Source organism: Bos mutus, chromosome 11, assembly GCF_027580195.1.
Source record: "Bos mutus isolate GX-2022 chromosome 11, NWIPB_WYAK_1.1, whole genome shotgun sequence".
In the NCBI taxonomy this organism is placed as follows: domain Eukaryota; kingdom Metazoa; phylum Chordata; class Mammalia; order Artiodactyla; family Bovidae; genus Bos; species Bos mutus.
This window is the reverse complement of record NC_091627.1, coordinates 13,697,086-13,720,456: the sequence shown is the minus strand read 5'-3', so window position 1 is coordinate 13,720,456 and position 23,371 is coordinate 13,697,086. Positions and strand designations below refer to the sequence as shown.

The 23,371-nt window shown below is 42.1% G+C and overlaps 2 protein-coding genes across 3 annotated transcripts in view; one reads left to right on the top strand and one right to left on the bottom strand.

Annotated features, from left to right (window-relative positions):
• Positions 1 to 399: 399 nt before the first annotated feature.
• RBM18 (RNA binding motif protein 18) lies at positions 400 to 22,393 on the bottom strand. Its single transcript, XM_005895076.3, has 6 exons — positions 22,257 to 22,393; positions 19,167 to 19,295; positions 11,134 to 11,260; positions 8,078 to 8,164; positions 6,155 to 6,240; positions 400 to 2,427 (listed from the first exon to the last, which is right to left on the bottom strand). Exons 2-6 carry the CDS (start codon positions 19,277 to 19,279, stop codon positions 2,268 to 2,270), a joined length of 573 nt encoding a protein of 190 aa, XP_005895138.1. The 5' UTR covers positions 19,280 to 19,295; positions 22,257 to 22,393; the 3' UTR covers positions 400 to 2,267.
• MRRF (mitochondrial ribosome recycling factor) overlaps positions 22,349 to 23,371 on the top strand; it is a 59,811-nt gene continuing 58,788 nt past the window's right edge. The window contains exon 1 of one of the 2 annotated variants that reach the window (XM_005895075.2): positions 22,349 to 22,491. The gene's annotated coding sequence lies outside the window, so the exon portion shown is untranslated. The remainder of the gene's footprint in view (positions 22,492 to 23,371) is intronic. The other variant, XM_070379044.1, reaches the window with a different exon arrangement.

The window sequence follows — 23,371 nt, the reverse complement described above, 5'->3', positions numbered from 1 at the left end:
TTTAAAGTACAGATAACCTCATAACAAGGAGTTTACCAAGTTAACACTCATATTTAACAAACCTTTAACCACACTACTTTCAGCATATTTATAACATGTACTTTTATTCTTCTGAAACCCTACTTTGAAAGAGGGACCAAACACATTTTCCTACTTCAGGGGCCTCCATTAACAACTTTTTTGGGAACAGTTAGATGTACAGTGAGAACAGCTAGTCTCTTTGCTCATCTCTAACAGAAGGAGGCAGGCACAAAGGGTGCAGAGACCTGCCTCTGGGATCAGAGAAGGCACTTAGAAGCAGCACCTTGCCTGGACACCTCCATGGCCACAGGAGGAACAAGCCTCCCGGAGAGCTGCAGTCTTCAGTGCAGGAGATGGACGAGAGAAGACACAACCACAGACACTGTCTCGCGTTTATTCACACAAAGGAGTACGAATCGGTACAAATAATAAACATTGCTTTAAATACAAATAAATAGCTCTGGTTTCTAAAGGAAACAACTCTAGATAATCCAAAGTTAAGTATTTTCTAAGTTCCTATTAAAAATAGAAGACTATTTATTTTGCATTAAGTCCTATTCCACCATAGCTCTTAGAGGACCTCAAGGGTAAAATGGTGAATTCTACATTCTTAGAGAAGTCACCAGAAAAATGGGAGATAATGCTCCCACTTCCCTGAACTATCCCCCAAACAGAAAGAGAGTTACTTGCATCTTACACTGAGCTCTTGAGTTTTGCAGGCAGAATAACACTAAACGATATCTGAAAAGTTTTAGCTTGGGAAAGGTGACAGGAATTTCTCTGAACCCCTTCTGTGAATTACAACACTACACTATGCTGAAGTTTTGGTTCAAGTGTCTTAAATTCATTTCTGCTCATAGGAAGACTTAAGCTCCTACAATGAGAGCCTCCTCTCGCTGGGAACAATGACAGTAAACAGCTGTAATCGCTGAGTGGCACCTTGAGTAACAAAATGATTTCATGCTGAAGAAGCAATGGTGCTCCCCAGTGAAACAGCCTGTCCACCTGGCACCAAAATGACCAACCAGCAGTGCTGACAGGAACAGACTCCCAGATCGGCGGTTGTTCTTCCTCTGCTGTTATACTCAAAGTGTTCAAAGTGGCAAAAAATATCTGAGAAGCAGGTTCTACAAATGAAGAATTGTTTTAAAGTCATGCAATCTTTCAAGCCTTTATAAACCACATAAAACATGAGGTCATTGCAATCTTGGTGCCAGAGCAGTGTCTGCTCCACTGACTTTCCGTGTCCACTGTGTGTCCCCATCGCACCCCACACGAGACAATTTCTTCTACTCAGACCCCTACACAGTTATTAATAAAGGTAAGGTATAAGTTTGATAGAGAATCAATATAGCAATGTTTAAGTTTTCAAAGATATCTGCTTTTCTATTTAGATTGATCATGATATAATTCCAAACAGAACATTCTCATGCTATTAAAACAATCTCATGCAATAAATGCAACTTTAAAAGTCCCACACTAATAATGACATTTGGTATTATAGAAGGCAGGATTATTTAGATTTTTTAAAAAAATGATCACGATAGAATACAAGTTGGATTTTCAAACAGGACTTCTGCTGTGGTACAAAATGCTAAATTTCGGTCTACAGTTTTGTCGACGCAAACACTTTTAAAAGATATACACCATGTTTTCCTAATTGGGATTTTGAAACAATAAGCATAATTCTTTAACAGATTACCACAACATTTGCTCAAAGAACCAGCTTTTTTTGCCAAGAACTTTTTCTTTTCAGTCCAGTTGGAGGGATTTCCATAGAAAATTCTGGAACAGCAGTTTCGAGCATGATTCAAAATTTCTTACTTCCCTCCCTTGTTTTTTTACTTTTTCTTTATGTTGTAAAGACAACTGAGCACAGAAAAAAATTTTTTTTTTTTTTAAAGACAGCTCTTAATAAATTAAGTTTCCTGATTTGAATGATAACGTTCTTTGTCTTTGCCTTTCTTTCTGGCACACTATATAATGTTTCTGGAGTTACAAATCCAAACAAACGAGCCAACTAGAGCATCCCAGCATTCAAGTCACAGTTTTGGATAAAATCCTATTTATTCTGGATGATGCTCAATTCCACACATACTTCAGGGAAGAAACATCCATAAGAAGGACATCCAAAAATGTCATGTTACCAAATGCTAACATGTGACTGCTCTGTCGGGTAGTACTGTTCACAGCTACAAGTACAAAGGCAGAGGGTCTCAGGTGTGGAGAGCAGTCATTCATAACCATCATCTTCGAGATTTCCAAGCTGTTCGAGAATAAGGAGTAGTCCTTTTTTTATCTGGTGGCTTGAAGTAGGAATAAACAGGCGCTGCTGGATATTCTGCATCAGGATTTTCTGCCATCATTTTCAGCTTTGCTTCGATGGCTTTGATCTTTGCAGTGACACTGGAAAAAGGACAGCAGAGCATCAGAGTGGGCCTGCATACATTCAAGAGAATACCTATGTATTTCATCTTCTTTGTGGCTCTCAGGCATATCAGAGAAACAACAAGACACTCAAACACAAACATACAAACATTTTATAGAAAACAGGACTTCCCACAAGCCGTTGGGTGCAGCCAATAAATAAATAAATATGAACAACAAAAGGAATACAGTTTTATTTGGGAGAAAAAAACCCCCCACAAAAATAACTGTTCTTATTTTAGGAAAGAGATCAAGGGTGAAACATCTATTAAGCTTTTTCTGTAAGACACTGTTAGGAATACTTTGTATATTATTACACTTAAACCTCAGACACCAACACTGTTCAGCATCTTAGTACCTGCAGACAGTAGGCCCTCAAAGATAATTTGTACAGGGATTGAAAGCAGAGTCTGAGAGAGAGATGTATACTCCCATGCTCATGGTAGCATTATTCACAACAGATAAACTGCGGAAGCAACCCAAGTGTCGACTGAAGTAAGAATAGATAAGCAAAATGTGGTAGATACATAAGCTCCAATGTGGAAGAACCTGGAGGACGCTATGCTAAGTGAAACAAACCAGTCACAAAAAAGACAAATACTGTATGATTCTACTTAAATGAAATACTTGAGAGAGCAGTCAAAATCAGAGACAGAAAGTGGAATGATGGTTGCCAGGGACTTGGGGGAGGTGGGAATGGGGAGTGATTGTTTAATGTGTACAGAGCTTCAGTTTTACGAGAAAGAAAGAATTATAGAGCTGGATGGTGGTGATTGTTGTACATTATGAATGTACTTAATACCACTGAACTGTACACTTAAAAACGGTTAAGATGGTAAATGCTGTATTATGCGTAAATGTATATTATTTACCACAATAAAAATGGAAGAAATAATTCATGTAGGTTACATTCTTCATTTGCAGACAAAGAAAAAAAGGCATAGAAAGGTTAGTGCCCATAGCTAGTAAGTGGCAGAGCTGAGATTTGAATAGAGCTGGACTCCAGAGCCATACTATGAACTCTTTCTTATACAGTACCACCTTCTGAATCATTGAATAATAATGGAAAAAACATCCCTGAAATCGTACGAAGTCCCTTTTTACTGACAAATGTGTGTTTAGGCTATCATTTACAGAGCACTTACAATGAGCCAGGAAGTGTGCCCAGCATTTTACTTATACTGTTTCTAATCCTTGCAACAATATTTCGAGGGTTATCAACCACATTTTTGTTGTTGCTGTTCAGTCCCCAAGTCGTGTCCAACTCTTTGCGACCCCATGAACTTCAGTACACCAGACTTCTCTATCCATCGCTATCTCCCTGAGTTTGATCAAACTCATGTCCACTGAGTCAGTGATGCCATCCAACCATCTCATCTTCTATTGCCCCCTTCTCCTCTTGCCCTCAAATTTTCCTCAGCATCAGGGTCTTTTCCAATGAGTCAGTTCTTCGCATCAGGTGGCCAAAGTATTGGAGTTTCAGCTTCAGCATCAGTCCTTGCAATGAATATTCAGGGCTGATTTCCTTTAGGATTGACTGGTTTGATCTCTGTGCAGTCCAAGGGGCTCTCAAGAAACTTCTCCAGCATCACAGCTCAAAAATGTCAACTCTTTGGCACTCAGCCTTCTTTATGGTCCAACTCTCACATATGACTACTAGAAAAACCATAACTTTGACTACACGGACCATATTTTATAGATAAACAAATGCAGAAGGGTAGTGATTCAACCACAGTTCACATAGCTAACAAATCGTGGAGCCAGGATTCAAGCCCAGTCATCATCACAGGCCTTGCTTTTTCCTCTTCATTAGGCTGGGAGCTGAGTAGCCATGTATTAGAGAGAAGGGATGAGGAGACACTGTGGAAGCTGTGAGGCATTTCCTTCTGATCAAGGACACCACTATCCCTAGGTCAGAATGCAACACACTCAACTAGAGTATTTTTTGGCTTATGGCTTCCTTTAGTTTCCACTTTGACTCTGTCAATAGTCTACAGTCAGGGATAGAAACTTGGGAGGGAATGTATACATAGCCTTTAAGAAATCCTCAAAAAGCATATATCTGCATATACTCAAGATTTTACATGGGCAATGTAAAATTAAAAAACTTAGTTGCCATAAAAAAGAACTCTGAAGTCTCACTGAGGTGCACTCCACACCTTTTCCATTAATGGAAAATTTAACAGCCAGCCATCCGTTCTGTATGGGTCCCAGGGAAAACAACCTTCTCTAATTAGGTATAGATGTTAATCAAAACACGTAAGCTGAGGTTCTCTGGATTAAAAGATAAATGGAAAACACCAGGCTAGATTATTTAGTAAAAAGAACAAAGAGTGAAGGAAACGAAAGGCATTCACAGTACCATGATCACCAAGCATCAGTGCAGTCGTCTGTTCCCAAGAGGAGTTAGATTTACAAAAACCTCCACGAAACCAGTGACTGACGAGGTTTAATCTTACGGGGAAAACAGGACAGCGGAAATAAGCTCCTAGTGAACTTAGTGAAGTTATTAGTTAAAAAAAATTGGGGGAGTACAAAATAAAGCAGCACAAAAGTAAGAAAACATCAATGATATTAGACAAATTGGTAACTATAAAATTAACTATCAATTTTATTACTCCTGGAAACATTTCAGGATCACCCCTCCTTGCAGTTTAATGAGATGCTTGTAAATCTCTTCTGTTTGGTGCAGATAATATACAGAAAAGTTTTTTTTTTTTTTTACCCTAACCCTCTGTCCAAACAGGTATCACTTTCCTGACTCTATGACGTGTTGATTTTGGATGCATATGAGAGGCTGGTGCTCTTTCACACATCTTTCCCTTTCTCGGAGCAGGTGTTAGAATTGCAGTCCTGTACTGACAGCCTGGAGCTTCTTGCAAGCAGTAACTGAAAGACTGAATTCTCAAGTTCAGTAAACCTGGCTTTGAATCTGTACTCTGCTATTTTCAACCTGTGTGATATTGGCCAAGATACCTCCCTAAACTTCAGTTTCTTTGTTTATAAAATGAATACAAAGTACTTTCACCAGAATTTTTATACTTCAGTGACATACAACATGTAAAGTGTTTAGCACAGAGCCTGCTTCATAGTAAGCTCCAGAAATCTCAGCTTTTGTTCTTGTTAACATTTCTCCCTAGGCTATCGTGCAAAGTCAGCCCCTCTACTTCTGCTCACCCTTAACTTCCCCTTTCTTTATTCAACCCTCAGCTCCTTCTGTTTTGAATTAACTCCAAGGAAGTAACTGACAATTTGTAGGTACTGGAACCAAAACTGTTACATTTGCTGAAATGGTAGATAAAATTAAAGTGCTGCAAACCCAAATTCTGTATAAAGGAACTCATAGTTGGGGAGGAATTAGTGTATAATGACAAACGTTGAAGATAATCAAGGCCTTATTAAAATGCTTGTTTTATAGCAAGGACTGTATCTGATTTACCTCTGTGTTCCCAGTGCCAAGTATAATAGCTGGTATGTGGTAGGTATACCCAGCCTCTTTTGTGTGTATGAACTGTGTAAACAGCTGGTACACACTCTTGTGGGTATGGAGGGAGGTGACATTCTGGAGACTAACTGCACACATCTCTCAGCATGGCAAAAGTTAGTAGGCTCCACTCTAAAGGGTCTGTAGGGTTTCTAGTGCCACAATGAAGAAATGGCTCCAGCTCTTGCAATACTGGTGTCTTCCTACAGGACACCTTCTTACCTTAGGTTAGACTGCGCAGGCTCAGTGCTTGAGGACGGCTCAAGACTGATTGGAAGGATCTTATCATTCTTGCTATGATCGTATCTCTGAAAGTAAGAAAAAAGGCAAATTATCCCACTCAGGCAGAAACCAGCCCTTTACTGTAATACATGTGTTCAGAAATCCTAATCTTATCAGTGTATCCTTAGACAGCATGTGTGTTCAGTCTCTCAGTCATGTCTGACTCTTTGTGACCATGTGGAGACTGTAGCCTACCATGCTCCTCTGTCCATGGGTTGTCACCAGGCAAAAATACTGGAGAGAGTTGCCATTTCCGCCTCCAGGGGATCTTCCCGACCCAGACAATCAAATCCAAGTCTTCCGCGTTGGCAGGTAGATTCTTTACCACTAAGCCACCAGGGAAGCTCATTGTTAGATTGTTTCTAGACAATCTTAGGTCTGCTTTGTGTTCAGAATTAATACAGAAGTCCAGCTTTAGCATAAAGGTCATAAACATAGAAAAAGAAATTTAGATGAGGCTTCCCATCTACCCAATAATCCTCCTCATTTGGTGGAGAAAGAATTTCAACCTCTAAATTCAGAGACGGTACAGCTACACAGCAGGAATGCCCTCTCACATTCTGATTCTGTCACATGTCACTTCTTCCAATAGTTATTTTGCTTTATTCCAAGCATTTTAAAGTTTTGCTTGATTGCTGCAAAGTAACAACCATAACATTCAACTCTTCACAGGTTTATGTGGAGAAGAGAACTAGTAATGGCTTTCAGCCACTGATACAGAAAACATTCTCCAGGAAAGTACAGTTTATTTGATGTCAGATAATTATATACTTCTTTTAAAGAGCAATCAGGAGTCTCTGGTCAGAAAGACATGCAGGATGAGAAGATGATAGCCAGTCTGGCAAATGAGACTTGATTTTCTTTTGAATAAAAAAGCATTTAGAAATTTTCCTTGTTGTTTCTATTTTTAAGGTGATGGATCCTGGAAATTGAGAAGGCTCTGTGATTACCTGAAATCCTGAAATACTCAAAAAGATCCGAATTGTCTGCAATCTGTTTTTGAGCTTCGACACTGAACTCGAATGTCTTTATTTTGGTGACTCTTTTCTGGGGAGCTTGCTGGGTGGAGTCTCTGATCAAGCATTACGGTCGTTTATAAAGACTGAGGCTCCGAATCTGGCTGTAACAAACCTCTGCAGGCAGGTCTGTTAAGACCACAGTGCAGGAAGTAGAGAAGCAACTCTGTGGATTGCTCCAGTGTAAACGCATACTTCACCTGTGCTGGCTGAAATAGAATACCATTCTTTCCTTCTTTTTTCTTTTTCAATGGTTGTAGCTTTTCCAGCACATTTTCCCAAGAGAATAACTAGGAGATGAACACGGCAGTTTACCACTGCTTGGGCCTTGGAGTCAATACAGGCATTGCAAATCCCACAAATAACTCTCAAAATCTCTCGAGTAAGGAAATGCCAGTGCTTTAAGCACTCTTACAAACTACCCATTTCTCAAGTATTTAGCATAAACAATTCAAACTTGCCACAGAACTGAGAGGCTGGGAAGAGTCTAATAATGCCTAAAGCAACTAATTTAAAAAATAAATACATTTTTTCCTCTAAAGAACTCCTACCAAAAATAAATAAATAAATGATAGAGGTCTGAGTAGACAAATCAGTCACATGGAAAAATCAATCAAAAACAGAATCTGTGGGTATGTGGAGGGAAACGGCGAAGGAACTTAATCCCTCCTGAGATGTTTCTCAAAAGAAAAATCTGGAAACACACATGGTGAATACAAGGAGGAGACCAGCGTGTGGTTGTTCCAGATGTGCAGAGGCTGGGATGCAAATGGGCGAGTGGACAACTGTCTTTTCAAAGCCTCATTTAGGACAAGCTGATGCAGTCTTTCTAGCCCGTTAGACTCACCTTCACTTGAGCGTGTGCCCAGCGCACCACCAGCTTCTTAGACAGGGCCAGCTTGCCGTTGAGACACTGGATGGCTTGTTCTGCTTCCTGTTCAGGAAAGGGATTAATGTCAGTAGAAGACTCAAATGTCTCACTAGCTTTGATGGCTGAATTTCTTATTGTTTTGGTAAACAAGTGGCAAAGGATTTACAAGGGGAAAAAAAAGGGCAGAATAATAAAAAGGGTCTGAGACTTTGTAAACTCACACAAAAATTTAAATCCTGCCTGGGCATGAGATTTTGTAAACCCAGTCAAACAAAAATTTAAATCTTGCCTGCCACTTATTGGCAGTATAATATTTAACAGGTCATTTCATCTCTCTGGATACTAGCTTTTTCGCCTGCAAAATATGGATACTGCTTGCTCCGAAGTGGTCAGAGGAGTCGAAGAGCACATGTAAAGAATGGAGCACATGGTGTGCACTCAACCAGCGTCAGCTAACAGTGTTGTCCCTACTGGGTGATATCTTTCTACACAGTTCTGTAAGTTAAGAGTAACATCTACTACGTCAAGAAAGTGTACTCCTCCTGGGGACTCTGACACTATATCCTGGACCAGGGCTGATACACCCTGAATCCAAAGTGAGCTACAGTGAAGCTACAGGGCTTCAAAGGATATGGGAGTGAAGGAAACCAGGCCGGAAAAAGCAGGAGTGAGTCAAAGAGGCTATGAGCAAGGTATCTGTGTGAGCCAATCTCTGCACCTGGCTTTCAGAGCCAGAAGTTCCCTGACCCTTTCCCCATCAGATACGGGAGCAACGAGGTTGAAAGGAATTCCTGAGGCTGGATAATAGGCACTCGAGGACATTCCCAGGAAGCCTGGCTGTACTTTTCCATCCTGCCAAGCCTCCTCCGCTCCATTTGTATCCAGGAGGCATTCGGCCAAGTGTTACCCACATTTACTGGGAGTGAAGAGCCTGTTAAGGAACAGGAAAAGGAACAAGGAGAGTCCGAGGCCTCAGCATAAAACATTCTAGTCTGGTTTTACTGGTGATTCTCTTATTCCTCTGGGTCTTACCAGTATGATATCCAACAGATATCTGAGTACCCACTGTGGGTACTCACTGGCATCTGTGCCTCACTATGGCACACAGAGTTAGAGGGACAGAGGAGATATTTTATTCTTCTTTTAAGTTTCACTTAGTGAATTAGAATTTACATGACACTATTAATTCTGTAGCATCAATAGTCATAAGACGCCAGCAGGTGATAAATAGTTTTAAAAATAATTTCCTATCTTTCTAACTTGTTCCAAAATTCATGTATCCAACAGTATTATTAAATGCCAAATATGCTTTCATATGAACCCTCACCTACTCTCTTAACTTCCTAAAAGGTAAGGAGGGTGTGTATTTTTAATTTCCATTTTTAGATGAAAACTGAGGTCAAAATAAGTTAGACTTGCCCAAAGTTAATAAATAAAAGAGCCAGAAATAATCTTTGTAACTTCCAATTTAGTGTTTTTAAACCAATATCTATCTTCAACATGACCAATGATTTTAGTGATCATGTAAAAATCTTCAACACACTCTATCATTAGGGAAGAATTAAGTATTTTAGAATACAAACTATATAGAGCACACTTTCAGTTCCCTCAAAAAAAAATAAACCTTGAATAATTAGAACAATAATGTATCATTTATTGCCTATCACATTTGCAAAAATTAGAGGAAAGTTTTAAGAAATCCCTAGCACTGGTAGGGACAAATGATATTCTCAGATAGTCTCAGAACATACTGACACATTATTTCTTGAAGGCAATTTGGCAGTCATATTAAGGAAGAAATTCATGGCCTTTGTTGACAACCACTCCATTTCCATGAATACAGTAAATATTCACATAGAGCTAGAGATGTTCACCACATTGCTTACGCATTTGGAGGTTAGATATGTAACTTATCACATATTCACAGAATAAAATATTATGCAGTCATCAAAGATGATACTGGTTAGTTTTTAAACTGAGGCCTAAATAATAAAAAGTATTATAGATCAGTGAATTTTTACATCTATCTATAGCTACACCAGTGAAACCACAATATGATACAGAATGTTATCTTGATGGGTACCGGATGACAGGAAAAATTTTAATTTACTTTCAGTGGTAAATAGGATACATGATCCTATTTGTGTGTTAAAAGCTGTACATGTGTTCTTTTAAATTGCGCACATGTGTTTTTGTCATTTTATGTATATGTGTGTGTGAATGTGAAGAAAGAAGAGACTAGAAAGATATATAACTAAATATTGAAAACTGATTATTTCTGGGTTTTAGACTAATATATGAAATTACTTATCTATATTTTATCTATAAGAAACAAGTATTACTTTTATAGGAAAATATCCAAATACAATTATCATTAGTAAAACAGAAACTAGGCAACATTCTCACATATCACTAATAGTCACAGAACTATAAACAGTGTCTCTATATTAAGTAACATTCAAATTCAAGTCCTTTATCAATGCATGTCCACTCTCAGGACTACATTTTAATAGTAGATCGTGGACACACCACGGTTGAAGCTGGCGCTCTCTTTTTCTGTATATATTCAAACTTGTCCACATTTATTCGGAGATGTTGAGGAGGAGGATACATTTTTAAGAAATCAAAATAAAAGAGAGTCTGTGGGTGGCTCACCACAGACAGGGAGGGTTTCTGCACCATGGGGCCAAACTCTGAAAGAAAAGGCAGCTTTGTTGGCCAGCCACGAAAGAACCAAACAAAAGAGAACAGGGAGGAGGACATCCATGTGCTTAGTGTGGGTGCCCCAGAGCATCTGGCCAGGAAAGTAGATCAGCCGCCTCAGCCTGCCAGCCGGTCAAGGGCAGACTTTGAAAGCTGGCCGCTAACTCGGCTGCTGACTGAGGGTCTCCTTTAGGACTCAGAGCCCAGCATATGGGGGCGAGTCAGACATGGCTCCTGCCCACAAGGAACTGCTATTCGAGCAGTCAGGAGGGCTGCAAAGATTAACTACAAGAGGCTAAGCACTGGGCAAGGGGGAGAAGTTCAGCTACCTGCTTAGTTTCAAAGTTGACGAAACAGTACCCTCGAGGCTGTCCCTCCAGAGCACCTGACTTGTGGAAGAGGAAGTCGAACTGCTTCACCGTGCCAAACTTCTGCAGCAGCCTGAGGAGATGGTATCTGTGGAGAAAGAACAGCCCCTGAGACGCTCTGGGAGTCTGGTTGCCACTCAGCCTGAGTGCAAGATAAAAGCAGGAGATAATTTACCCCAGGGACAAAAACCTCACCCCCCACCGCCACCCCCGCCCCCCTTGCCGGCTCTCCTCCAAACTGCACCGTTAGTTTATCTGGCAAGCAGAGTTGTTTGCCTCTATTTGGAATGGGAACTAGAATTGTCATGGCTCTGTGTCTGTCCAGCACAAAAATACCAAACAAACAAACAAACAAAAAAACCACACCTAACAAACAGCTGTCTGGCCCACAAGCACCATTTGTTTTTTTTTTTTTTTTTAGGAGAAAAGTTCAAAAATAGTGTCGATTTGTTTATTTTTAATTTCTTGGCAATGACACAGTATTTGTGAATAACTGTAACTCCATCAGAAACACACACCCACACTCCCAAAGCCAAAGCCAACCCTACCTCAAAAATAAACAAAGTAACACTCATTCACACAAACAAGAAAACAATCCGGAAGACTTCCCCATTGGATCTCACAGTAAATCATGAGTTCCCACTTGCACTTGAGACAAACTCTGCCAAAAGCCAAACCACAGCGAGTGGCACTTCCGTAAGTGCTTGAGAGTCTCTACCCCTGATGCGACTCAATGAAAGGACCATGTAGAACCACAACATGATGGAGGCCAAGAGTTTCCAGCCCTGATGCAACTGAACCACAGGACCATGTGGAACTGCAACATGATGGAGGGCGGTCTCACATGAGCAGGGGAACCTGTGCTTAGTCGCTCAGTTGTGTCCTATTCTTTGCGACCCCATGGACTATAGCCCACCATGTTTCTCTGTCCACGGGGATTCTCCAGGCCAGAACACTGGAGTGGGTTGCCAAGCCCTCCTCCAGGGGATCTTCCCAACCCAGGGATCCAACACAGGTCTCCCACACTGCAGGCAGATTCTTTACTGTCTAAGCCACCAGGAAAGCCCAAGAATACTAGAGTGGGTAGCCTATCCCTTTTCTACGGAATCTTCCTGACCCAGGAATTGAACTGGGTGCATTGCAGGCGGATTCTTTACCAGCGGAGCTACCAGGGAAGGCCTGGAATCTGGCCGGTCCTATAGATCATCCCACTGTGGGTAACTCCCCAACCTCTGCTGCTTTAACACAATTCATGTGTGGTTGAATAGAGAATATATATGGCCAAGGAAGACGTTTACTGCTGGCAGGAGGTACACCCCAAGCTCTCAACTGCCACTCTGCCCCTCACCCTCTTCTTGGATTCCTTTCCCTAAAATTTATTTGGTTTCTATAGAGCTTTTAAGTTATTCAAACAGATGTGGCCTTAACAGGTTGCTGTGGCCAATCTCAATCCCGACTTCCTGTCATCTGATGTGAGGGTGAGACAAACCAACCGCTCTCCCGTTTCCTTTTCCTTTGGCCTTCCTCCTGGCATCCTCCGCACTATTCAAATGGAGTCAAGGCTTTCTCTAAACAATGCTGTCCCTGTGATACTAAAAAGGTATCAGCCCACATGCTAAATCTGTTATTACTGGGAATTCTACCCCACAGGGAGTCAGTAAGGCTGTTGTTACAGCCGCATTTATATTCACATTGTTTTCTAGGAGAAACTCATCAAGATTTTATTCTTGAGTAAGAATCTCCTTTGGGAGGCAGAAAGATATGAAATGGATCATAAGCTACACTAAATTTGAGACTAATGCACACCAATAAGCAAGCCCATTATCCTGGATCAGGTGCCTGACACAGTGGAGCAGGGAAGACATAATACAGGTCTTATTTTGGGACAGGATGCAAGGATCCCAAGGCATACTGTGGATATTAATCTGGTCTTTAGACCTGTTTTGAAAGAGAAAAGAACTGTAACCCTCTAGTTTCCAAATTCTTAATTCCCATCTCGATACCTCAACTGCCAGTGAGACTATATGAGGTGACTCTTTAGGGGAAAGGGAGACACCTAAAGTGCAAATTTCTGGTTTTACTTGAGTTTCTGAACATGCTTACGGCAAGGGTGAGTCTCTCAAATGCACAGACAGATGGGCTGGAAGAATCTCTCAGGGTCTTTCATTCACAGCTGCATCTTCCACTTACTACACCCATTCAAACCTTAACACAGCACCAGTTGCCATGAATGGTGGGTCAAACCTGTTTTTTTTTTAAACCACCTAAGGCCACTGTGGGCTAGTCATCTTTTCATTAGCTCCATTCTGCTTAATAGCAGGAAGGTAAGGCAATCGGCATTTCCTAGGAAATGAATTTTAATTTACTCAGGGAAAAAAAAAAAAACCTCCGACAGATTATTCTTTGAAAAGCTAACAAATGCGTTCTGCCAGAGAAGAGCGACCTTAAGATTCCAGGAACATCTGCTTAGGTCCATGTCTTTCAACTTCTCCGGGATTTCTTTTCTTGTTTGATAATTTCTTGAAATTATCGGAACACCAAAACAAAAGGAATGAAGTGTTTACTATTTTGCTTCCTGGAGATGGGGGCTGCAAGCTCTGATAGTGAAAAAAGCCTGAAGACTCTTGCTTTCACATCTGCAAGCACTTTCATCTGCTATCGGAACACAGGAGGGCCCGTTGCTCATCAGAGCCCTGCCTCACTTAATGAAATGTGGGCCCTGCAGCCCTAGGAGCTGAAGAACTGGTATACCAGTCCCACAGATACTTCTGCACCATGATTAGTGTGGTCTGAAATGGGTTTTTAAAATGGCCTTCCTGCGTGATGGCACGGAGGAAATTAATCTGTATGAACTGGATTAAGATAGACACCTCTAATGTGTCAAGAACTGTACTAGGCACTTGGACCAACTATCCAGATAAACACAGCTAGGTCTCTGTCTTCAAAGACCTGACATTCTGGTTCGATGAGAGAGAGATGTAGTCAGACAATTTTAGAACAGCATGAGCTTGCACACAGAAGTATGTATGTGAGCACACAGATGAAGGGGACCTACTGCACAGAGAAGGTGGTGGTTAGTGAATGCCCTGTGCGGAGACACAACGGCGAAAAAGACTCTTACGTAGTAAGAGCAGAGGCTGACAGGCGGGCAGGGGGCCAGTCGTCAAAGACCTGTGCTAAGTGAGGGAATTTAACGCGATGCTGTAGGTACTGGGAAGTCAACAAAATGACACTGAAGATTGATTTTAATGCCCAATTTGTTTTAGAGAAAACTATGAACTTATAGAAATTATCAGGTGGTGGGTTTCTATAGTCTATGCCCTATATGTTATTAAATGGTCTTATTTTGTTTCCAACTTGAATAAGCAAATAGTAAAGGCTGTTTCATGCAAATCAAACCACAAGCAGCAGCATGGGTCAGCATAAGAAGCAGCATGGAAATATAAGGAAAGAGCTGAGAGAATCAGGGGTGTGTTCAGGGGGAAGTATGGTTCTTACATGCTCGTGAACTTATGATCCCTCGCATTTAGCTCTGAAAGTCTACATCAGAAGGACATTTCCATCCAGGTGCCTCTCCTCTGCTTTTAAGTTTACTTAATATACCCCAGGCTGTCCTCTTCCTCCCCACAAACTATGACCCTCTCCAGCTATTCCACTGGCCAATGTGGACATGATTCTTTTCCATTTCTCAGGCAAGAAACAATGTGATCGACTTCAGCTCTTCTTAGCTCCTCTTCAGTCATTTCCCTCATCTCTCAGACTCCACCCACTGGTCTCCAAGATCACAGTCTCTATCTGGGTGATATTAATGGAAGGTCTGTAGCTAATCAGCATCTTTGTCTTTGCCCCTCCTGTTCATCCTACCACTGGTGTCTGTTTTCCTACTAAAACATCACTTTCACTATGTCAGTCTCCTGCCAAACACCCACATGAGTCTCTTCCATTGATGCATGAAATTCAAACTTGTCTGAATAAATTTTACAGATCCTGTCTCAATATGATGGCATTCTCTCTCTCCAACTACTATTTTCATTATAATTTAGTATTCAAATTCCCCTTTCACTAGTGGCTCAGATGGTAAAGAAAATGCCTGCAATGCAGGAGACCCGGGTTCAATCCCTGGGTTGGGAAGATCCCCTGGAGAAGGGAATGGTTGGCTACCCACTCCAGTATTTTTTCCTGGAGAATTCCATGGTCAGAGGAGCCTGGCGGGCTATAGTCCATGGGGTTGCAAAGAGTTGGATATGACTTGAGTGACTAACAAAAGACTTTAGTCAAAAAGGTCTTCCTGATGTTCTGCTGCTACTGCTAAGTCGCTTCAGTCGTGTCCGACTCTGTGCGACCCCATAGACGGCAGCCCACCAGGCTCCCCCGTCCCTGGGATTCTCAAGGCAAGAACACTGGAGTGGGTTGCCATTTCCTTCTCCAATGCATGAAAGTGAGAAGTGAAAGTGAAGTTGCTCAGTCGTGTCCGACTCTTAGCGACCCCATGGACTGCAGCCCACCAGGCTCTTCCGTCCGTGGGATTTTCCAGGCAAGAGTACTGGAGCGGGGTGCCACTGCCTTCTACTCACCCAATACTGGTATTCTTTTATTTATGATTTACCCTCCATCAGGAATGTTCTTTCTTATACAATTTCAGCTGACTTTGTTCTTTCATACTTCTTATGCAGTGGCTATTACTTTGGCGTTCTATACAATACATTTGGTATTTGAAAAAGAAAGCAGTAATTAACCCTTTCAGAAGAAACCATGGTATGGAAAATAGATAACGTCTAAAGACAGTAACTTGTTCAGCTTCTCTACTGAAGGCACTAGTAATGATGTTTAAAGTTGTTATTTTTACTCTTATGGTTAGACTGTGCCCCATAACATTTAAAATAAGTCCTTACACTGAAAAACTTAGAATAGGATGCTTTTGGTCACGACTGTCCAGTTATGTGGACTGTTAAACTGTGCAAAGATAACTAAATTAGGTGGTGGGAAATTAGTTCTATCATTAACTGCTTTCCTGAACTGAGTCAACTCTTTACCTTTCTTTACTTACAAAACAGGGAAACATTTATCTGTTCCACTTGCATCACAAGATTTCTACAAGCTTAAATAAGAGAAACTAATGAAATATTAGAGCTGGAAGACATTCAGTTGAACAGTCTCACTTTACAGGTTAAGAACTATCAGACATAGTATAGTTGAGAGGAATCGGAATGGAGTGGAATGAACAGAGGCATGCAACCTGCTATCTCCAAAACTAAGAGTATGTCATCATTCCCTTAAGTCCAGATCGTTACACAGACACTGCTGGCATGGAACATGGGCCTAAAGCAGTCGGTACTGAGGCTACAGTGTAAACAGAATATCAGAGTGCTCACAGTCAGTCAGCAATGCACCTCCTATCAGTCAGCAATGCATCTCCTACTGAGAACAGGCTGATGGACATCCTACTGTAACTTGAACAGGACTCGGATTAATACCAGGCACACACATGTAGGATGAACAGAATTATTATGAAGTACACTTTGAAAAACTTGAGTAGAAAAGGTTTTTTGCTTTAACTGCCAATCACTCATGACAGTAAATATATACCACCACTTGTCTTCTAAAAAGAAGTGAGAGAACATTTGTGTAGGAGGGACATTCAAGTCAGTATATACGATAACAGGAAGAGGGATGGGACAGAGTAGGGACTTGTGTAGGAAAGAGAGATAAGAAGGGTCTGTCAAGAGGGAAACAGCACGAACTAGGAGAGATCTGTGGTGGTGTCCAGTTAATTACAAAAACTGGAGGCTGCTCTGAAAAATTGTGTAGCATGACATCAGAACTTTTAGAGATTTGAATTCAAATAATACTTTCTGAGACTGAACTATAAGCTGGGTACCACATGCTCACACAAGTTTCAACATTTTTCAATGTTTGGGAATGACTGTACTTTAATAATTAGGCTAGGTCCATCATCACCCACCTTGAAAGGAACAGGATCTGGAAGTTTATGTACTTCAGAAATTTGGAAGAAGATCACGTATTTCTACAAGATAAGACCTACCTTACTACAATGTTAGGTTTCTTTGCTGTATAAAGTAAACCAAATGAAGCCACACTAAGCATTTGATAAATTACGACTGGTAGTTATATCTTTAAGAAGACATTTTAATAGATCAGTTTGTTTAATTGAGAAAATGTTTTAAGATAAGGAATCCATAGATGAAAGACAGTAGAAATGATCTCTGGTGATACAGAGGTAGGAACCCACAGGAGGAGCCAGCAAGGCCCTGATTTGTTGTCTGGTCCTTGATATCTTGAGTAATGGATGTAAAAAGAACAGAGATATCAGGGGAGGAGTTTTTGATACAGTGTTCCTGTTCATGCTCCAACTAAAGAAAACACTCATATACTCCTACTTATGATATAAACTGAGGTGGCAGTTGCCCATTTGAACCTTCCTGACAAGCAGCAGGATACAATTAGAACAAGAGTATCATTACAGGGAATTGCAGCCAAAACAATGGACATTGTTTCCACACTCCAGATTTCCACTCAGACAAGCAGAGGTGGGAATGGAAACCACTCTTGGGAGCATCCTCTCACAGCTTGGGTTTTAGATGATGGAAACGGCTTCTCTGTTTAATTTCCTCATTAACTGAGAGCTTGGGCAGGTCATACATTCATCCTCAAGGCCGCAAGCCATAAAGAGAGTCAAAATAAATGCACAGTCTATATTGAAGTGCCCTGGTGACCAAGGTACCATAATTAGGGGGCAACACATCTTAAATACCATATTTCCTACAGGGACCCGACAACACCTACACCGAGCCAATTTGAGCTTGAGCAGGTTTAAGAAACCGAACACTGTCATGATCCTTATGTGTCAGTTTACATCTCTTTCCTCTCTCATAATCCCAACCCTTTTATACCCCTCCTCTGACCCCCAGACTCAAACAAGCAGATTCCCTTGTCTCTTCTCCCTATGCTTTTAACACCATCCCCAAGGAAGTGACTTCCAGCACTGAGGATATACCCCATGCTTGCTTTAAGCACTGACTCTGTACAGCTCAATCTACTTCCCTTTGATCTCCTGCCATCAACCATCACCAGTCCCTACTTAAGGAAAAATCTCTCAATTCTCTCTGCTAAGAGACTCCTTTCCATTACAATATCTACAATGGAAAGAGTGGGGAGTTGCGACAATTCAATCAGTTTTGTCACCATGGACAAGGCACTTCCATTTCTTGGACCTCGGTTGCATCTGCTGATAAGAGAGATGGAACAGATCAGAGGTTTTTCAAGAGTCGTCCACGGACCCCTGTAAGTGACCACCCAAGCAAGGGTGACTGTTGTCAAAAGGCACCCGGAGCACCTTGTCCTCCCTTTAATCCGAGTAGCTCTTGAGCTTTTCTTCTACATATAGGTTCTGTACTTTAACAAGAGATGGCTCCTCAGATTTAAAAACTTTGAAAAATGCCTAGCATGGCACTTGGCACACAATGGGCACTCAAATCATTCAATAAATGAATGAATGAACACCAAAGGAACTGGGGTATTTCTAAGATCCCTTATGAATTTCCTTGGTTCCATGGCTGCTTAACATGAATTAGAGTCAAGTTGTATCTCTCTGCCTTTTTGTGAAAATACTGATACTTCTGCTTGTTCCTTCATCTGAGGTAACCAAAGTATGCCCATGGCTGGGTCTAGGATATAATTTCCTCATCAGTGGGTACAAAGATTCAAAATAGTTGAAACTAAGAGAACATCTTAGGCAAGCAGGAAAAAGAATATATGGTTCACAGGGTATTCAAGTTTGTGCCTTTGCAGTAGAAGAGTCCAAATGTTAGAAAAATGACAAGATAACAGGCTAGAACAGCATCACATTCCCTTTAAAGATAATTAAAAAATAACAGGGTCAAAATATATGCAATAGCCCTTGAAAATTCTTCTGAATATCATCACCAGGAGCATCCCAATTCTGTAGGTAGTGAGTTAAGGTATCTTAGACTTACTCTGTGATTTTGGGGTCCAAGTTGCCAATCCATAACCGGTGCCCTTCCTGTAGGGAGCCCTCTGAAAGGATGGATGCATTCTCCAGGGGAAGAGTTTTGGTTTCTGCTTCCATCAATCCCTATGAAATACTAAAGGAAACGTGAACATTCAGACAGGAAAGGAGCAACACTTTGTGAACAAGAGGCTTCAAACTCAATTCAACAAACATTTACTCAAGGAGGGCATGTCCTGGGCAGCCCTTCAAAGCCCTCAGTTATTCCACAACCAGGGCCCCAGCACCAGTTCCCTTGGGACAGCTCCTCCAGCAGCCAGAGAGCAAAAGCTCCCATTTTAGATGAAAGGGGTGTAGTTCTGTGTGCAGAAACTAGTTTTTTTCTTCTGAAGCCAGAGGCTGACTGGGCAGGAGGCCAAAGTCTCTGTTGCGACATGATACACCAGTTCAACAACTGTCACCCAAAATACTTGGAAACCACCAGAAAGAGTCTTAATGACACTTAAGAGAACGGGTACGGAAGAACAACAGTAAGTAATCAATTAGCTCTTATAATGTTTAATATTTTGGGAGACACCGGGAAGAAGAGACTAACTTTCTCCTTAGTTGTTCCAGTCCCCCCATTTACTAGTTCTGCAAACTTGGGCAAGTTACTTAACCACTTGGTGCCTCAGTTTCCTCATCTGTAAAATTGGGATAATCAAGAGCTGTGAGGATTCACTGAGATGGTACACCAAAAACATTAAGAACAAGTCATGGCACCTAGGGAAGCATTCAATTAATTTTACCTTAAATTATTACTAGGTTTAGTTCCTGAAATGTCTCATTGCACAGTCACAAAAGGAGGATGAGGGTTATGATGAAGACAGTAATGGAAAGAGCAAGAACCTTGAGCTCAGAAAGCTGGGTTTCAACTTTTGGTTTTTCCAATAGGAAGCCACTTCTCTCTTAGCTTCAGTCTCCTCATCTCTACATAATACACCTCACCCTGCTCATAACTTAAGAGTTGTTGAGAAGACCAAAAATGAGACCACAGACATAAAATCAAGCTTTAATGTATAATATGGCAGAGAAAGAAAAAAATAAAAGGACTGGGAAGATGGAAGGCTGTGCCAGACTTCAGAACTCCCTGGTACAGAAAATGTGTCATATAAAACCAGGAGGGCCTCCGAGATCAGTGCTGCATCTTAATAACAACTGCTGACATATCAAACATTGCCATTACCTTTTATTTATATCAGCACAGCTTATACAGGCTAGCACACAGTAAGCCTACAGTAACCTTCAGGTAATTGTTTGTTAAAGGTGTCTATCTACCCCACACAGGGGTTCCCTGGTGGCTCAGATGGTAAAGAATCCACCTGTAATATGGGAGATCAAGTATTTGATCCCAGAATCGGAAGATCCCCTGGAGAAGGGAATGGCAACCCATCCAGTATTCTTGCTTGGAGAATTTCATCGACAGAGGAGCCTGGTGGGGTACAGTCCATGGGGTCTCAAAAGAGTCGGACATGACAGTCCATTGGGTCACAAAGAGCTGGACATGACTAACACACACACCTACACATGAGGGTGCTTTTCTTCCTCTCTCACTCACATGTTCAATCTGTTCTGTTATGTCTGTCGACTACTAACTGCTAAACCCTTGGCTATGAAAACACAGAAATGAACAAGCCACAGTTTGCTCCTTCCTGGGAGAAAGGTAAAACAGGCATAAATAGAATCCCAGGTGTGGAAACTGGAGAGGAGAAACATTCTGTTTTCTCCCTGCTTTCCTTTTCTTTTACTTTCTTACAGATCATTCATTCAAAAAATTTTTTTACATAGCCTCTATTTTCCAGGCAGTGCCTTGGTACTGGGGACAGAGCAGTGAACAAGCAGTCTCTGCGCTCTAGATGCTTATATTTGGAAGAGGAGCAGGACAAGACAAAAGCTAAATAAGTAATCAAGATGTAATTTGTGCTAAGTGCTCCAAACACAGTTAAGCAGGGGGATTTGACAAGGAGGAATGGACTACTTTAGAATTAGCGGAAAGGGAAGATGTCTGTGGGAGATGATACTTGAGATGAAACTTGAATAATAGAACCTTCTGATTTTCTCATGTCTAAAAACTGGAACAATACCAACAGGGGTTAATATCACACCAGGCAACCATTTTTAGTGGGAAGAGTGCAGGATATAGGACCAAAAGATAGGCACTCAAATCCTGGCTTTTGCACCCAGTTATTCTGTGACTTTACTAAGTCATGATCACCCCTTAAATGTCCCCCCCCTTAGAAAAGTTTTCCCTCATAGAGCAGAGCATCTTGTTCGTCTCTATGATAGCTACATTTTTCTTTCCATATAATACCAGTTAAATGTGTCATATACTGTTTCATCTTTCCCTTCCCTCACTAGAATGTAAGCTACTAGAGGGCAGGGCCTTGCCTATTTTGAGGATTCCATCTCAGGCACTCAGCACACTGCCTGTCTCCTGGCTGGTGCTCAGTAGTTACCGAATGAATGAATGAAGCAAGCCACTTCTCCATTCGGAGCCTCAGATTCTTCTTTCTTCCTACAAGGGGCATAATTATCCCTATCTTAAGAGTTGTTATGAGGTTTAAATACGACAACATACATGACAGCTCAGCACAGGACTTCTTACGAACGGTAAAGTATGGTAAGCGATCAGAATGGCATACGACAATCAAAATCCTTTGGGTTTGCAATGGCGACAGCCTCTTATATTAAGAGTTCACAAAACGCTTTTTCACCTACCTCCCCTCGTCCCCCGCCCCCGCTCCGCACCACGCTGACCTACAACTATCCTGGAAGCCACAAACAGTCATCTGGGGAAACTGAAGAGCAGAGAAGCAAAGGCGCTTGTTCCTAAAAAGCTAACGGTAACGGTGGGGTCAAGCCTGGAATCCCGGCTTCCCGATTCCTCGCCCGAAATTCCCAGATGCGATGGGTCATTACTCGGCTTGTTATTTCCGGGCCAGCGGCGGGACAATCCGGGGCGGGGCCTGAGAAGCAGTCTCGTTACGGCAGCCTCCTCTAAGGAACCCCTCGCGTGGCTGGCGCTTACGTGCCAGGGGCTTGCCCCGGCCAAACTCACCTCGCGATCTCGGCGTCGTCCCCTCTGTTCATGCCCCCGAAGCAGGTCCCGACTCAGCGGCCCGACGGCCCTCTCAAAGCGTATACACCTCAACGCCGCAAGCTGCCAGGCCGCCCGTGACGCACTACGCCCGCGCCGCCGCACCGCCCCGTGACGTCACGACGCCCGCGCCGCCGCCGCCGCCGCCGCCGCCGTGGTCGCGCGAGTCTTTTCCTAATAACCGGGGCGCTAGTTGGTGAGTGGCCTCAGCACGGCCTGGAGGCGCGCGCGGGGTCAGGGACCCGGAGACCTCTACTCAGGGACCTCTGGGATACATTAAGGGGGCCTAAACACCGTCCCCGACGCGTTCCATTAAGATCCGGCTTGACCTTTACGGCTAAGGGCGGGACCTGTCTATCCGAGCGAGTCTCACGGATTGGGGACGGGGCTCATTTCATCACCTAGGGACCTTCAGAATGAGAGCCGGGCTTACTAAATAGCAGCCGGGCTGCTAAATAGTAGCAGCTATTTAGTAGCCTGCTAACTGGCAGGAACATTTTATTTTCAGAACAATCCTGTGGGAATAGGTATTTTTTTTCTAATCCCGTATGCTGGAGAAATGGAAACTCGGAGAAATAAAATCAGGGTCGTGTCGCTATGAGTGAAGTGAAAGTGAAAGTCGCTCAGTCGTGTCCGACTCTTTGCGACCCCATGGACTGTAGAGTCCATGGAATTCTCCAGGCCAGAATACTGGAGTGGGTAACCTTTCCCTGCTCCAGGGGATCTACTCAAGCCAGGGATCGAACCCAGGTCTCCCACACTAAAGGCGGATTGAGTGATGGCGCCCAAGTTTAAGTCTCACCTTTTAACCATTACTCTGCTGTCCAGTGGCAAAACGGTTGTCATTTCAATTGCCCTTCTATGTTTATAAAGTGCTTCTGCAACTCAGCTCATTGGGTCGCTCCTCTAACCCTGATGAATAGTATTGTCATCCACAGGTGAGATTGGGGTCCAGAGATTTTGACCTTCCTAAGGTTACATACCTATGAAGTGCTGGAACCAGCACTCTTTCCCGGGTCTTCTCTAAGTTTGTTGCATTTTTTTCCTTTGACCCACCCTACTGCATTTTCAGAATC